The sequence below is a fragment of the Somniosus microcephalus genome, chromosome 2 (assembly GCF_052327205.1).
Source record: "Somniosus microcephalus isolate GS21.2 chromosome 2, FLI_Smic_1.0, whole genome shotgun sequence".
Lineage (NCBI taxonomy): Eukaryota > Metazoa > Chordata > Chondrichthyes > Squaliformes > Somniosidae > Somniosus > Somniosus microcephalus.
This window is the reverse complement of record NC_140988.1, coordinates 376293310-376311267: the sequence shown is the minus strand read 5'-3', so window position 1 is coordinate 376311267 and position 17958 is coordinate 376293310. Positions and strand designations below refer to the sequence as shown.

At 50.0% G+C, this 17958-nt stretch overlaps 1 protein-coding gene across 3 annotated transcripts in view; it reads right to left on the bottom strand.

Moving 5' to 3' along the window:
• Positions 1–7160: 7160 nt before the first annotated feature.
• Positions 7161–17958, bottom strand: part of LOC147123778 (semaphorin-4F-like) — a 428228-nt gene continuing 417430 nt past the window's right edge. For all 3 annotated transcript variants that reach the window (XM_085975913.1, XM_085975908.1, XM_085975919.1), the window contains one exon: positions 7161–10944. In XM_085975913.1, coding sequence (XP_085832039.1) covers positions 10325–10944 — 620 coding nt within the window. In that variant the 3' untranslated portion in view covers positions 7161–10324. The remainder of the gene's footprint in view (positions 10945–17958) is intronic.

Here is a 17958-nt window from a genome sequence, read left to right as displayed (position 1 = left end):
ATCTGCCCCCCTCCAGTACCTTGATATTTTTTTTCTTTATTCATTCATGGAATGTGGGTGTCGCTTGCAAGGCCAGCATTTATTGCCCATTCCAAATTACCCTTAACTGAGTGGCTTAGTGGGCCATTTCAAAGAGTCAACCACATTGCTGTTTGTCTGCAGTCACATATAGGCCCAGACCGGGCGAGGACGGCAGATCTCCTTCTCTGAAAGACATTAGTGAACAAGATGGGTTTTGACAACAATCCAGTAGTTTCATGGTCACCAATACTGATACTGTTGAGATACCGCGGCAAACGTGGGAGTCGAGACAGAGCTATTGAAAACACAACTGCTTTATTCTGACCACATGGCAAACAGGAACTAGAAAAGCCCGCACATCCACTTAAATACTTCCCAGACAGGAAGTGCTCCCGGCAGCCTGTCCCTGCGGGAAACAAGTTGCTGGAGGAAAGGGCCCCCGGCTGGGGGCTTCTGCTTAGACTGTCTGTGCCGCCGTGAGCGGATTATGTCCAGTGGTGGCGTGTCGCCACAGAGCTCCCCCCAGAATCCGCTTAGGAGGAGTGGACGAGTCGTGACGGTGGTCTAATGGTTCTGCCGCAGCGGCTCTGAGTGGTCGCCGGTCTGGTTGGTTGGGTCGGGCGGTTCGCCGCCGGCTGTGCTGGCTTGCCGGGGGGACGGCCTCTGGCTGGAGGCTGGGCCACGGGGACCTGTTCCCCTGGTTCTGTGTGTGCTGGTTTGAGCCGGTCGATGGAGGCTGTCTCGACCCTGTCGCCGAGTCGCAGCTTGAATACCTTGTCCCCGGTTTGTAGTACCTCGTACGGACCATCGTACGGGGGTCGCAGGGGCCCGCGGTGCGCGTCGTGTCGCACGAAGACGAAGCGCGCCTGCTGTAAATTTGGCGGGACGTGAGGTGCGAGTTCGCCGTATCGGTTGACCGGAAGTGGGGCGAACTGCTGAGCGGAAGAGAAAGAGTCGAGCCGCTGCTGTTCGGCCGACCAAGACTTGGTAGGCTCCGGAAGGAATTCGCCTGGGACGCGCAGCTGTTGTCCGTAGACTAACTCCGCTGCCGAGGACTGCAGGTCTTCCTTGACCGCAGTGCGTAGGCCGAGTAGCACCCACGGTAGGCGGTCAGTCCAGGTACTGTCCTGCAGGCCGGCGCGGAGTGAGGCCTTGAGTGACCTGTGGAAGCGTTCACAAAGTCCATTGGCCTGCGGGTGGTACGCCGTGGTGCGGTGGAGCGTCACCCCGAGGTTGCGTGCTGTGGCCGTCCAGAGTTCGGAGGTGAACTGGGCGCCTCTGTCGGAGGTTATGTCGGCCGGTACGCCGAACCTCGCAACCCAGGTGTTAACGAACGCCCTGGCGATGTCGGCTGTGGTGGTGGAGGCCAGCGTGTGTAGCGGTCGACCATCGTGAGGAGATAAGTTTGGCCTTGCGATGGCGGCAGGGGACCGACGATGTCGACGTGTACGTGGTCGAAGCGGCGGCTGGGTACCTCGAAGTCTCCCAGGGGTGCTTTGGTGTGCAGCTGTACCTTAGCCCGTTGGCAGGCGAGGCAGGAGGTGGCCCAAGTCCGAACATCTCTGCTAAGGCCGCGCCAGACGAAGCGCTTGGAGAGGAGTTTGACGGATGCGCGGGAACCCGGGTGAGAGAGCCCGTGGAGCGCGTCGAAGACGCGGCGGCGCCAGGTCTCAGGGACGACCGGCCTGGGTTGGCCGAGTGAGACATTGCACGTGACTGCCGTGGCTTCAGGCCCGTGCGCGACCTTGGCTAGGCGTAGCCCTGGCAGGCTGGTAGCCGCTGAGAGGAGGTCTGGGTCCGTGAGCTGGGCCGCTGCTAGTTGTGCGTAGTCGACCGCGAGGTGATTCGCACAGACGGCGGGACGGGAAAGGCAGTCGGCGACCACGTTGTCTCTACCGGAGACATGCTGAATGTCCGTAGTAAACTCAGAGACGGCCGCGAGCTGGCGTTGCTGCCTAGCGGACCAGGGTTCGGTGTGCTTGGCCATCGCGTATGTGAGTGGCTTGTGGTCCACATACGCGGTGAAGGGGCGGCCTTCCAGGAGGAACCTGAAATGGCGGACCGACAGGTGGAGTGCGAGAAGCTCGCGGTCGAAAGTGGAGTATTTGACCTCCGGGGGGCGCAGTTGGCGGCTGTAGAAGGCAAGTGGCTGCCACGCGCCATTGACCCACTGCTTGAACACGGCCCCGACCGCGTGGTCGGAGGCGTCGGTGGTGAGCGCGACCCAGGCATCGGCCCTCGGGTGCGCGAGCAGAGTGGCGTCGGCGAGCGCGTTTTTGGTGGCGTCGAAGGCGGCTGCCGTGTCAGTGGTCCAGGCTACATCCATCTTGCCGGATTTTCCTCGGAGGGAGTCGTATAGGGGCTTCATAAGGGCTGCGGCTCTGGGGATGAACCTGTTGTAGAAGTTCACCATCCCGAGGAACTCCTGGAGGCCCTTGATGGTTGTGGGGCGGGGGAATTGCTGGACGGCCTGCACCTTGTTGGGCAGGGGGACGGCCCCAGCAGGGGTGATGTGGTGACCGAGAAAATCGATCTCGGTTAGGCCGAATTGGCACTTCGCCGGGCTGAGGATGAGCCCGTGTTGGGCTAGGCGCCCGAACAGGATGCGAAGGTGTTCGAGGTGTTCCTGTTTGGAGGAGCTGGCCACGAGAATGTCGTCTAGATAGACGAATAGGAAGTTCAGGTCCCGGAGGACTGAGTCCATAAGGCGCTGGAAAGCCTGTGCTGCATTCTTGAGGCCGAAGGGCATCCTCAGGAACTCGAACAGGCCAATTGGGGTGATGACGGCCGTTTTGGGGATGTCCGCGGGGTGTACGGGGACTTGGTGGTAACCGCGCACCAGGTCGACTTTGGAAAAGACGGTTCGTCCGGCCAGTCGGACCGAGAAGTCCTGGATGTGCGGCACCGGGTACCGATCGGGGGTGGTGGCGTCGTTGAGGCGGCGGTAGTCCCCGCAAGGGCGCCAGCCTCCGCCGGGCTTGGGGGCGATGTGGAGGGGCGAGGCCCAAGGGCTGCTGGAGCGGCGGATGATGCCGAGTTGTTCCATGTTGGTAAACTCGGCCCGCGCGATTTCCAGCTTGGCCGGGTTGAGTCTGCGGGCGTGGGCAGAAACTGGGGGGCCGGTGGTGGGGATATAGTGTTCCACACCGTGCTTGGCGGCTGTGGCCGAAAAGGTTGGGTTAGTGAGGGCGGGAAACTCAGCTAGGAGTGCCGTGTAGTCGTCTGTGGCTCTGGCGAGGCAGTAGGTCGTCGGGCCGGCCGAACGGGCCGGGGTAAAGGCGCCGGGGATGGGGGCCATAGTGTTGATGTCGACGAGGCGGTGCCTCGGAATGTCGACAAGGAGGCCGTGGGCGCGTAGGAAGTCGGCGCCAATGAGTGGGCAGAGGACCTTGGCTGTCAGGAACTCCCAGCGGTAGCGGTGGCCCGCGAGGTTGAGCGTGACCATGCGGGTGCCATATGTGCGGATTTCAGAGCCGTTGGCTGCAGCCAGTGTGATACCCCGTGTGCCGCGTTGGATCTCGAGGGCGGAGGCGGGGGTGATGCTGTGCTGGGCCCGTGTCGCACAGAAATCGGCGGTTGGTTCTGTCGTCAGTGACGTACAGTCGGGGCTCCTTCTGCCCCGCGGCCATCGCGGGGGCCGGTGCGGGGGGGGGGTTTGAAGGAACACGGTGGCGTGCAGCGTTGAGCCCTAGCGCCAAAACGGGTGTGGTAGTAGCAGTGACCCGGAGTGGTAGGGCGGTCGGGCCTAGCGGCCCGGGAAGACCGCGTGGTCGTTGCCGTGAGGTCGGGCGCGACGTCGCGAGCGGCCTGTGCAGAGAGCAGCCGGTTGGCCTTTTCGGCTATCTCATTCAGGTCCGTGGAGTCAGACTCCACAAGGAGCGGGCAGATGCTGGCGGGGGGCTGCCGAATGAAAAGCGTGCAAAAAAGGGCGCCGGGATTTTTGTCGTCGGAGAGGGATAGCATGTGGGAAAGCAGGTCTGATGGTGAAGCGTCACCAAGGCCGGGGAGGTCCAGGAGTTGGCAGTGGCGCTGGTAAGAGGACGTTTGAAATTTTTTAAGTAGCGCAGCCTTCAGATGCTCGTACTTGCCCTCCGTTGGTGGATTCTGCAGCGCTGCCCAAACCTTGGGGACTGTAGCGTAGGTGAGCGAGGCGACGAGGTAGTCGTACTTCGTGGTGTCGACTGTAATGCCTTTCAGCCGGAATCTGGACTCAGCTTGAACGAACCAGGCTTCGGCGAGGTTCTCCCAAAAGTCAGGTAATTTAACCGTGACTACGTTTGTATCCGCCATGCTAGCTTAGGATTCGTCCTGAGCGTCGGGGTCACCAGTGTTGAGATACCGCGGCAAACGTGGGAGTCGAGACAGAGCTATTGAAAACACAACTGCTTTATTCTGACCACATGGCAAACAGGAACTAGAAAAGCCCGCACATCCACTTAAATACTTCCCAGACAGGAAGTGCTCCCGGCAGCCTGTCCCTGCGGGAAACAAGTTGCTGGAGGAAAGGGCCCCCGGCTGGGGGCTTCTGCTTAGACTGTCTGTGCCGCCGTGAGCGGATTATGTCCAGTGGTGGCGTGTCGCCACAATACTAGCTTTTTTATTTATTCCAGATTTATTTGAATTTAAATTCCCTAGCTGCCATGGTGGGATTTGAACTCATGTTTACTGGATTATTCGTCTAGGCCTCTGGATTACTAATCCAGTAACATAACCACTATGCTACTGTACCCTTGTACAATATAGCCATTAATTAATCATGTGTGAAACTAAACAGTGGGTGACTGTAAGCTATTCGACTAGAGGGCCATCGTGTTCCACACACGCAAAAGCTTTTCAGCAACAGTCACTATATATCGATTGGGAACTGGAGCTCTGACCTAGGAAGCCAGTTGTAACACCTCAACTGCGGCCCTGGCTGAAATTAGTTAATTCAGCTGAGTCAGGGATCGATCCTCGGCCCCATTTCACCCGCATCGCTGAATATCACACTACAGAGGATGTTTACTGCACACTGAGCCGGGGGGGGGGGAAATAGAGGTCCGTAGGAATTTGCTGCAGGGCAGGTTACATGCAGCATAGTTTGGAGAGTTTGGAATTACTGGAGGATGGGACGAAAGCAAGGGGGGAGGGATAGAGCAGCCAGGTTTGACGATAGCAAAGTCATGTACAAAGGTTCAGGTTCCACAGCAGAGCAGCTAGGTTGGCAGCGATCGGCAAGGCCAAGGAGGTGGATGTAGGCGGTCTTGGTAACAGGTAGGATGTGGGATTTAAAGCTCAGCTCAGGGTCAAATAGGGTGATGAGATTAAGGGCCATCTGGTTGGGCCTGAGAGTGGCCAGGATGGGGAGATGGAATCGCTGACAAAGGAGCAAAGTTTCTGGCAGGGGCTGATGATGATGGCAATGTTGAGCTGGAGGCAGTTGTGAGTCAACCAAGACTTGATGGCAGAAAAGTCATCGAGAGGCAAATTTCCCTTCCTAAGAGGCTCTGAAGCAGTATTGCTCCGACAAAGTTACAAATTTTTACAAAGTATTTACAGCACAGAAACAGGCCATTCGGTCCAATAGCTCCATGTCGGTGTTAATGCTCCACATGAGCCTCCTCCCACCCTTCTTCATCAAACCCCATCAACATATCCTTCTGTTCCTTTCTCCCTCATGTGCTTATTTAGCTTCCCCTTAAATGTATCTATGCTATTCGCCGCAACTACTCCTTGTGGTAGTGAGTTCCACATTCTCACCACTCTCTGGGTAAAGAAGTTTCTCCTCAATTCCCTATTGGATTTATTGGTGACTGTCTTATATTTATGGCCCCTAGTTTTAGTCTCCCCCACAAGTGGAAACACCTTCTCTACATCTACCCTATCGAACCCCTTCATAATTTTCAAGACCTCTATCAGGTCAATAGAACCAGAGGCGACATGAGGAAACACATCGAGTTGTTGTGATTTGGAATGCGCTGAGAGGGGGGTGGAAGCATTTTTAATAGTAGCATTTAAAAGAGAATTGGATAAATACTCAAAGGAAAAAACATTAGAGGGCTATTGAGAAAGAGCAGGGGAGTGGGATTAATTGGATCAGTCTACCAAAGAAACAATTGCAGGGCTGTGGGGAAAAGAGCAGGATAGTGGGACTAATTGGATCGCTCTTTCAAAGAGCCGGCACAGGCACAATGGGCCGAATGGCCTCATGTGCTGTATCATTCTATGATTCTAGGTCACCTCTCTCGGTCTTTTCTTTTCTGGAGAAAAGAGCCCCAGCATTGTGTTCTACATATTGTGCTTTTTGCCATACATAGTGACCTGGCCCGAAGAATTTAGATCTCCTGTGTAAATACAGCAGCCCATGTGAAATTTTACAGTCAAATAATAGCAGAAAGCCCAAGTTCTCCTTGGAGATTTTTGATGAAGACCTCTTCCTTTTTTAATGAAAAAGTGATTTTAGATTAATATATTCTTGTATTACGTATAACTGTTGTTTACATTTGTAAATTGGTATTCTTGTCTTAAACTTGCCTGCATCTTTGCCCGAAAGGGTGTTGGAAGCAGATTCAATAGTAACTTTCAAAAGGGAATTGGATAAATACTTTTAAAAGAAACAATTGCCGGGCTGTGGGGAAAAGAGCAGGATAGTGGGACTAATTGGACAGCTCTTTCACAGAGCCGAGCCGGCATGATGCTGTATGATTTATTATGATTATGAACATCAAAGATAATGAAACCAGAGTTGGGGAGAAGATAAATCAAGTCGTGGGTACATATTGCTGAGGTTGGGTTTTAAAAGCCTGCCGATTGTAAGAGGATGAGCGGAGTGAAGCAGGCAAGTATTCACAGTATTAAAGTCTTGGCCCAAAAAAAAGTCTCGATTCCAACGCAGAAGGATGGAGTGTGTAGCACGGCATATCTGAAGTTCAGGAAGAACAAGGAGTCTGTTGGAAGTGGAACAAATGTTAGCCTGCACGGAAGTGGAAGACCAGCAGTTCGGGGAAGGATACAACGATAGGATTTCCAAGCAGTCAGTGAGCATAAAACTTCAGTAACGGTTTAAAAACAAAAAAATTAGACGATGTACAAAAGGGTACAGGCGGGTTAACAAAACACTTCTCACTACTGAAGAGGCTAAAAACAGTATACCAAACATATTTTTAAAAATACCACAAAATAGTAATTTATTTTTTAAAAATCGTTTTGGTAACAGCACAACAGTGAAGGCTGAGAATTCCTCCAGTCAACTAGTAATAAAACTTCACCTTCCAGTTACCTGGATCTCTCTGCTACATACCTGTACAGGAGGGAACTGCAGCTGCCCCATTACTGTACTACACTAAACTGAAAACTGTGCACCATCACATTTTTGCGCAGCACAGCAAGTAGCGATGAGTTAGGTAGAAGAAACTATCTCAATTACCTGAACTAAATGTAAAATCACAGTGTAACAAATATAAATTGTCACGTATAAAAAGGCAGTAACATCAGAATTAAGAATACACAAGTAACTGTCCAAGCATTAACCCCCTCCCCCCACCACGCCCAACTCTCCTAAATTTCTCCCTTCCTTTCCTGAAGGCACCGACCTATAGTGGGCTACAGTTACAAACGGCAGACCCCTCCAGTACCCTGTCCACATGTCCAATCATCACATCAGAGATTATACAGCGAGTGTCAGCAGGCTATTTATCCATGGAGTGCATCCCAGCCAAGTCTGATCCTGTCTCGAGTCCATGTGCGTACCACACACCTTCCGGCTCGGGTCACTGGACAGCATTCAGAAGCAGGAGCCTCTATTGATACCTTCCCCTCACTAACTCGGGGACACTGATGAGAACTATATGGTCCGTACTGCTGTCTCGGCTGAGATCTGTTCAACACAAATCTAATCTGGTGCCCTCCTGCTCCATGTGGGCCAGATCCAACCAGAGGTGCATCTGCCTGCTCAGCCATCAGGAAAGCCTCACCCCCCCACCCCTCCAATTTTAAACCTCCCCCAATCCACATTAAATAGAATGAAGAGTCAAAATCCACAAGCTTTTAAAATCAACACCAAAGAACAATACTGAAAAGGCTCAGGCTGTTTACTGAATACTGATAAAGATGAGACGGACACCAGTGCTGTCGCTAGGGTTGCAATAAAGCATGCGGCATTGCCACAGGCCATTTTATACGCCTACCCCAGGGTGTCTCAGTCAAGCGAAGGTGTGCAGTTTTCATATCATGCCCACCTGAGCTGTGCAAAGAACACCCAGCAGTACAATTCTACATTCTGCCCTTCCAAATGTGGTGGTTTCATTTGGAGTGAGTGTTTTGAGCTGTAAAACAAAAGGGGGTAATTTTAATTTTGGCCGACAGCGTAAAATGGGCGATATCGGATTAGCCGGCCATTATACATGCCGCTCGATTTCCTTTCCTTTGAAGTCAATGGACGGGAATATCGGGCGGGGTATATAATGGGCGGCCATTTTGATATCGTCCATTTTACACTCGCTCAAAGTTAAAATTACCCGAAGCGCTGATGGTTACAGGTCAGTCACTGGTTGGAGCAATTTGAGGTGATGAATTAAGAACATCGCACATATTTATTGGCTTAAAGTTCAAGTCCTCCCCTCCCACACACAGCGTAGTGGGGCCTACACACTAAATATGCCTAGAGACAGCAGTGAGGTCCCCCTGAAGCCACTGGTCTTCCAGGTTAAACCTGTAGCAATGGACATAAATCAGACACAATGCAGCACATGACCTACATTTCTCCCCCCAACTTCCACTGCAGTCCAAAGAGCACTGGAACAGCAGTAGTCGATGTCAGATTGGATCCTTACAAAGTGGATTTGGAAAGAAGCGAGAGCGACACTTATAACTGCGTACAGCGAGAACAGAAAAATCACTAAATATCAAAAATCAGCAGAGCACAGCAGACCTAATAAAACTTCAATGAACATTTACAACAGTTGAGTCAATCATCCACAAGGACAGTTCCGAGTATAATGAAATCCACAACATTGAAACAGTCTGGAAGGGAGAGGGAGGACACTGCTGGCTGTGCTCAGTCTGTTCCTTTCTGCTCAGCACCATTTAACTTGTTTAAATCCCTGGATTCCACTGGAAATCAGACGCTCGGTGTCTCCGACTGTGCCAGTCTTCACCTCTCCCTACCTCCGGGGGAGCTGGAATTACTGCCAGTGTTCACACACCAGAAGTTTTGACTGCATGCTGGGATGGTGCGCTATACACAGCAGCATCCCTACTCCATGAGGCAAGTCGGCCGAGTACACTTCGGGGTGAGCAGCCCCAGCAGTAAGTACGTAGTTCAATAGCCCAAGATAAACAGGTAAAAGGTCCTCGGCAATCCCGCAAGATCAGTGGTTTTAATATGTTGAGTACTAGTGGTCATTTTCATCTTTCCCTTCTGCTAATTCCCCTATCCAGAAGGCGCTGATACCTTTCGCAGTGCGGATGCTTGAGCGCGGGGTCACTCAGCAGTACCTCGGGCTAGTGGTCACTGTGTAAACCTGAGCAGAGTCACAGAATCATACATCACAGAAGGAGGCCATCTGGCCCATCGTGCCTATGTCGGCTGTTTGAAAGAATTACCCAATACGTCCCACTCACCCACTCTTTCTCCATAGCTTTACAAATTAAGTGACCGCTACTAGCAGGACATTCGAGGCCGTTCCTGACCTCTTGCCACATCTACGAGTGTCCTCTGCAGCAGTGGTCACTGGATGGTGATCAGGAGCAGGAATCCCGGGTCTGATATTTACTCTCCTTGGCCCAGGGTCGGGGCCATCCTCGCCGACAGCTCGGACTGAGATCAGTGAACTCGGCACAGAACAGGGGTCAAACCCAGAGCCCCTTGGTCCGAGCGGCTCAACTGCTCGCCGTCGTTATAACCAGGCTCGCTCTTTACAAAATATATACATTTATTCACAGGATCCAACAATTTCAATTTATTTTTTGGGGCATAAACTAAAACTGGCAATTTGGGTGGTCCTCAGAGGGTTAAAGGTTGCATGGTGCCGTCACAATGTCTCAAACAGTGCGGCTGCAAACAGAATGGCGTCCCCCCACCACCGAACAAGATGAGGGCTCTTTGCCAGGCATGCATGAAGCTGATGTGACAAAGATGGAGTGGAGGCCACAGGCAGGCCCCCAAACTCTACACTTTCTTACCTGGAAGAAAGACAAGTGGACAGAATTAAAAGCAACAGCAACACAGGCAATTTTAAAAAAAACAGGTATTTGTGAAGCAGGTGCTCGACTACTCTTTCGGGCCGCATTCTTCAAGGGCTTCAGTCTGCCTGTCAGCCGGTGATTAAATCGAGGTTTCGTCCTGGCACGATATGATAGAAATAGCGTGGTTTCTCGAAGGGCCCGTGTTCACTCCGTTCACTTCCTTCCCCACGTTTTCATAAATCACTTTTTCACCAGTTCCATTTAAACCTGAACTGCTCCCCTGGCCGATGGTCAAGGGCTGGGTTTCATCGGTGGAGCCCAAACTGGGAACCGTGGTCCCCCCTGCTACATCTGTGTAATCCCCGTTATAGCCGCCCTTCGACGCCTTTTTGTTCTTGTACCACTGGTGGCCGTACTTGTAGGCGAGAGCACCAAGAATAAGGCCAACGACCAGGAAGACAAACATCAGGAGATAAGTGGCAGAATTTGTATCCTTCCTGGGGTCGGTCGAAGGCCCTAGCTCCAGGCTGTACAAAGCTTCAGCAGTCTGCACTCCCTCCTCAACGCATATGCACTTGTAATCGCCCAGGCTGCTTTGTGTGGCTGTCACGTCAATCCCTCCGGCTCTGTCATTGTTGCTCAAGTTTCCATTGGGCGTTTTCCAGTGACAGCCTGACCAGGCGGAACTGGGTACACACTGAAGGAAAACTGTGGTCCCCATCACCACTGGTACCACCTTCGGCACCGGGTCATGATGGTCTGGAAAACAAAAAGCAACGAGACACAAGTTTATGGACAGCACTGAGCTTTAAATGTTGCCAGTGGAGATTAAATAGGGCAAGGCCCCAAAGTGCTTTGCAGCCAATGATGTACACTGTTGTAATGTAGGAAATGCGCACAAGCACCCACAAACAACAATGCGATAATGAGCAGATAATCTGTTTGTAGTGATGCTGATTGAGGGATGAATATTGGCCAGGACTGCTCTTCTTCCAATAGTGCCGAGGGATCTTTCATATCCACCTGAACTGTTTTAATGTCTTATCTGAAAGACATAAGCTCGGAGAGTTGCTGCAGTGTATCATGTCGATCGTACAAACTGCAGCTAGTGAGCCGGTGGTGGAGGGGTGGATATTGAGCCCAGAGGCAGGGACACTGATTGAGCAAACAGCTCTGCCCTGCATGGTTTTGCGCCAGGAGAAATTCCCTGCTCTTCTTTGAATAATGCCATGGGATCTTTGACATCCACTGACCAGATAGACAGAGCCTCGGTTTAATGTCTCATCTGAGAGATAGTGCCTCTGAGAGTTCCAGATTTCCACTATCCTTTGTGATAAAAAGTGCTTCCTGATTTCACTCCTGAATGGCCTAGCTCTAATTTGAAGATTGTGTCCTCTTGTTCTAGACTCCCCCACCAGAGGAAATCATTTCTCTGTTCCTACCCTATTGAATCAAAGATCGCATGGATGAACTACAGAATTTGTTCATCCCAGTTTGGCATAAAAATAAAACAAAAAAGGTGACTCAACCGTGGCTAACAAAGGAAATTAGGGATAGCATAAGATCCAAGGAGAGGGCAGAAAAAGCAGTAAACCTGAGGACTGGGAGCAGTTTAGGATTCAACAAAGGAGGACAAAGGGATTAATTAAGAGGGGGAAAATAGAATATGAGAGTAAGCTTGCAGGGAACATAAAAACTGACTGTAAAAGTTTTTATAGATATGTGAAGAGAAAAAGATTGGTGAAGTCAAGCGTAGGTCCCTTGCAATCAGAATCAGGGGAATTTATAATGGGGAACAAAGAAATGGCAGACCAATTAAATACATATTTTGCTTCTGTCTTCACAAAGGAGGACACAAATAACCTCCCAGAGATGCCAGAGAACATAGGGTCTGATGAAAGGGAGGAACTGAAAGAAATCAGTATTTGTAGGGAAATAGTGTTAGGGAAATTGATGGGATTGGAGGCCGATAAATCCCCAGGGCCTGATAATCTACATCCTAGGGTACTTAAGGAAGTGGCCCTAGAAATAGTAGATGCATTGCTGATCATCTTCCAACATTCGATGGAATCTGGAACAGTTCCCATGGATTGGAGGGTAGCTAATGTTACCCCACTATTCAAAAAAGGTGGTAGAGAGAAAACAGGGAATTACAGACCAGTAAGCCTGACATCGGTAGTGGGGAAAATGCTAGAGTCCATTATAAAAGATGTAATAGCAGAGCACTTGGAAAACAGTGACAGGATCGGGCAAAGTCAACATAGATTTACAAAAGGTAAATCGTGCTTGACTAATCTACTGGAATTTTTTGAGGATGTAACTGGTAAAATAGATAAGGGAGAACCAGTGGATGTGGTATATTTGGACTTTCAAAAGGCTTTCGATAAGCTCCCGCATAAGAAATTAGCATGTAAAGTTAAGGCACATGGGATTGGGGGCAAGGTATTGACTTGGATAGAGAACTGGTTGGCAGACAGAAAGCAAAGAGTTGGAATAAACGGGTCATAGATAGAAGATAGGAGCAGGAGTAAGCCATTCGGCCCCTCGAGCCTGCTCCGCCATTCAATGCGATCATGACTGATCATCCAAATTCAGTATCCTGTCCCTGCTTTCTCCCCATATCCCTTGATCCCTTTAGCCTTAAGAAATATATCTAACTCCTTCTTGAATATATTTAATGAATTGGTCTCAACTGCCTTCTGTGGTAGAGAATTTCACAGGTTCACCACTCTCTGGGTGAAGAAATTCCTCCTCATCTCTGTCCTAAATGGCTTACCCCTTATCCTTAGACTGTAACCCCTGGTTCTGGACTCCCCGGTCATCGGGAACATCCTTCCTGCATTTAGTCTGTCTAGTCCTGTTAAACTTTTATAAGTTTCAATGAGATCCCCTCTCATTCTTCTAAACTCCAGCAAGTATAAGCCCAATCGACCCAATCTCTCCTCATACGTCATTCCTGCCATCCCAGGTATCAGTCTGGTGAATCTTTGCTGCACTCCCTCCATGGCAAGAACATCCTTCCTCAGATAAGGCGACCAAAACTGCACACAATACTCAAGGTGTGGTCTCACCAAGGCCCTGTAAAACTGCAGCAAGACATCCTTGTTCCTGTACTCGAACCCTCTCGCTACGAAGGCCAACATACCATTTGCCTTCTTAACCGCCTGCTGCACCTGCGTGCTTACCTTCAGCGACTGGTGCACAAGGACACCCAGGTCTCGTTACACTTCCCCTTCTCCCAATCTATTGTCGTTCAGATAATAATCTGCCTTCCTGTTTTTGCCACCAAAGTGGATAACCTCGCATTTATCCACATTATACTGCATCTACCATGCATCTGCCCAATCACCCAACCTGTCCAAATCATACTGGAGTTTCTCGGCATCCTCCTCACAGCACACACGCCCGCCTAGCTTTGTGTCGCCTGCAAACTTAGAGATATTACATCTAGTTCCCTCGTCTAGCTCATTAATATATATTGTGAATAGCTGGAGTTCTAGGACCGATCCCTGCGGTACCCCACTAGTCACTGCCTACCACTCGGAAAAAGACCCGTTTATTCCAACTTTTTGCTTCCTGTCTGCCAACCAGTTCTCTACCCAAGTCAGTACCTTGCCCCCAATCCCATGTGCCTTAACTTTACACGCTAATCTCTTATGCGGGACTTTATCGAAAGCCTTCTGAAAGTCCAAATACACCACATCCACTGGTTCTCCCTTATCTATTTGTTGTTGCATGTGGGAGCTGGTAGACACCATTGAGGTCCACAGCGACTATATCTGCAGCAAATGCTGGTTGCTCGAGGAACTTCAGCTCAGAGTTGATGAGCTGGAGTCCGAGCTTCAGACACTGCGACACATTAGGGAGGGGGAGCGTTACCTGGACACTAAGTTCCAGGAGGCAGTCACACCCACTACAGTAATTACTTCCAATTTGACCCATGGTCAGGGACAGGAGGGTGTGACTACAAGCGAGGCAGGTATTGGGATCCAGGAGATAGTGATGGAAGAGCCTCAGCCCTTGGCCTTGTCTAACAGGTACGAGGTTCTTGTTCCCTGTGTGGTCGAGGGCAGGGACTGCAGGGAGGATGAGCACTCTGACCACAGCACCGTGATACAGGGAGCCATTCAAGTGGGGTGAGTAAAAATAAATGTTGTAGTGACAGGGAACAGTATAGTTAGGGGAATAGATACTGTTCTCTGCAGCCGAGAGCGTGAGTCCCGCAAGCTGTGTTGCCTGCCCGGTGCCAGGGTTAAGGACATCTCCTCTGGGCTGGAGAGGAACTTGGAGTGGGAGGGGGAAGATCCAGTTGTCATGGTCCACGTAGGTACCAATGACATAGGTAGGACAAAGAAAGAGGTTCTGCTGAGGGAGTATGAGCAGCTAGGGGCTAAATTCAAAAGCAGAACCACAAAGGTAATAATCTCTGGATTACTACCGGAGCCACGAGCAAATTTGCATAGGGTAAATAAGATCAGAGAAATGAACGAGTGGCTCAAAGACTGGTGTGGGAGAAATGGGTTTCGATTTGTGGGGCACTGGCACCAGTTCTGGGATAAGAGGGAGCCGTTCATGTGGACGGGCTTCACTTGAACCGTGCTGGGGCTAGAGTCCTGGCAAATCGAATAACTAGGGCTGTAGAGAGGGCTTTAAACTAAAGAGTGGGGGGGAGGTCCAGGTGAGCAGGAATTTAAAAAGTCAATGAGAAATGAGAAAACAATAGAGCAGGATAGAGATGGGGAAAATAATAACCAGAGTGTGACAGGAAGGGACAGAATATTTAAAAATAAGAGTGCAGCAGGTCTTTTTCCGACTGGCAGGCAGTGACTAGTGGGGTACCGCAGGGATCAGTCCTTGGACCCCAGCTATTCACAATATATATTAATGATCTAGACAAGGGAACTAGATGTAATATCTCCAAGTTTGCAGACGACACAAAGCTGGGTGGGCGTGTGTGCTGTGAGGAGGATGCCGAGAAACTCCAGTATGATTTGGACAGGTTGGGTGATTGGGCAGAAGCGTGGCAGTTGCAATATAACGTGGATAAATGCGAGGTTATCCACTTTGGTGTCAAAAACAGGAAGGCAGATTATTATCTGAATGGCAATACTGTAGATTGGGAGAAGGGGAAGTGCAACGAGGCCTGGGTGTCCTTGTGTACCAGTCGCTGAAGGTAAGTATGCAGGTGCAGCAGGCGGTTAAAGAAGGCAAATGGTATGTTGGCCTTCGTAGCGAGAGGGTTTGAGTACAGGAACAAGGATGTCTTGCTGCAGTTGTACAGGGCCTTGGTGAGACCACATCTTGACTATTGTGTGCAGTTTTGGTCGCCTTATCTGAGGAAGGATGTTCTTGCCATGGAAGGAGTTCAGCGAAGATTCACCAGGCTGATACCTGGGATGGCAGGAATAACGTATGAGGAGAGATTGGGTCGATTGGGCTTATACTCGCTGGAGTTTAGAAGAATGAGAGGGGATCTCATTGAAACTTATAAAATTCTGACAGGACTGGACAGACTAGATGCAGGAAGGATGTTCCCGATGGTCGGGGAGTCCAGAACCAGGGGTCACAGTCTAAGGATAAGGGGTAAGCCATTTAGGACAGAAATGAGGAGGAATTTCTTCACCCAGAGAGTGGTGAACCTGTGGAATTCTCTGCCACAGAAGGCAGTAGAGGCCAATTCATTAAATATATTCAAGAAGGAGTTGGATATATTTCTTAAGGCTAAAGGGATCAAGGGATATGGGGAGAAAGCAGGGACAGGGTACTGAATTTGGATGATCAGCCATGATCGCATTGAATGGCGGAGCAGGCTCGAGGGGCCGAATGGCCTACTCCTGCTCCTATCTTCTATGTTTCTATGTAACAACAACACATTTCTATGAATCCTTTTATTGTTTTAAATACCTCGATCATCCCTCAACCTTCTAAACTCGAAGGAATACAAGCCAAGTTTATTTAACCCCTTAAGCCCTGGTATCATTCTGGTGAATCTGTGCTGCTCCCCCTCCAAGGCCAGTATACCCCTTCCTGAGGTGCGGTGCCCAGAACTGAACGCAGTACTCCATATGGGGTCTGACCAAGACTCTGTACAACTGAAGCATCACTTCCTCCCCTTTGTATTCCACACCCCTCGAGATAAAGGCCAATATTCCATTGGCCTTTTTGGTTGCTTTTTGTACCTGTCCACTCGCTTTTAGCGATTTCTGTACATGGATGCCCAAATCACTTTGTTCCTCCACAGTTCCAGGAGTGCTAACTCATAAAGGGTTGCAGCTGGTTCACAAGAAAAAACTGCTATATTATTGGTGCCAGCTTGTGTCATCCAGTAGCTGCTCACTGGCTTAATTAATGATCTCACAGTAAAGGATCCTCTAGGGAAGAGTGATCATAACATTTGAGGGTGAGAAATTTGGATCTGAAACTAGTGCCTTAAACTTAAATAAAGGCAATTAATAGGGTATGAAGACAGAGTTGACTAAAGTGGACTGGGAAAATAGTTTAAAAGGTAAGACGGTAGATAAGTTGTAGCAGACCTTTAAGGAGATATTTCATAATTCTCAAGATATATTCCAGTGAGAAAGAAAGATACTTGGTCTACAGGGGAGTCAAGGGTTATGGGGAGCGGGCAGGAAAGTGGAGTTGAGGCCAAGATCAGATTGGTCATGATTTTATTGAATGGTGGAGCAGGCTTGAGAGGCTGAATGGCCTATTCCTGCTATTTCTTATGTTCTGGCAGTCTATTAATGATATTGCAGCCGTATGGTCCCATTCAACATTTTTGTGTCAATAATGAACTGACCCTGCCTTAATTTTTCCCGCGTGGTCCTTGCTCTGTGGCTCCCTGTAATAGCACGGTTAATGTTCGGAAACTCAGCACACTGGGCAACTCGCACCTGCCCCCCCACCCCCAGTCCAGGATGGTGGCTGCTAGCAGTGCCACTCTGCCTCCTCATAACCTTTAAAGAAGAGATTCCAACAGCTGTAATGTTTTTAAAACGGTGCCTCTGTGTGCAGGGCTGTACTGAGCTATACAAACAGTTAAGGCCCAGGGTTGGATCTTTCTCTGTGCTGTGCTAACAGAGCAGTGTCAAGGTAAGCGGGCTACTGTTGGGCTCATGGGACGGGGAGAATGAAAAGAAATCAGCCAAAATTCCTGCTCTTAACCACTCCTCAGTGATTCCTGCTCTTAAGTGTGCAGTTATGATGATCTGGAATGCACTGCCTGAAAGGGAAGGTGATGGACTGAATAACCTGCCAACACTCAATGTCCAGGTTCGCACACAAAGAATGGCCACAGACGGCTACCAGCGGACTTAATCTCTTATCTTGGAGACTCTCCCAGTCTCAGCACTCTGCAGCCACCAGTCTTGTTGGTTCAGGTCTTACAGCAGGAGCGTATGGTGTCAGCAGATGGAAGGTACATTGAGAAGTGACCTGTGCCTACCACAAAGTGACCATTACAGACAGCCACAGAAGTGTAACAATAAAATAAACAAAGCATCAATGTTGCATTGCCAGTCTAGTGGCTCGCTGCCTGAATCCTGAAAGACTCTCCTCATCTGGCAGTCTATTAGTGGTGTTGCAGCTGGACAATCCCCTTCGACATTTTTTTAGGCCTTTAATAAAGTGATCCTCCCTTCAACTTTTACCTTGAGGACATGCATGGCCAACGTTCTGAGGCAATATTCATCACTTGCCTAGAAAGGTGAAGCTGCAGTAACATTAAAGAAACTCAACACCACTGAGGACAAAGCAGATTGATTTATCGGTGCC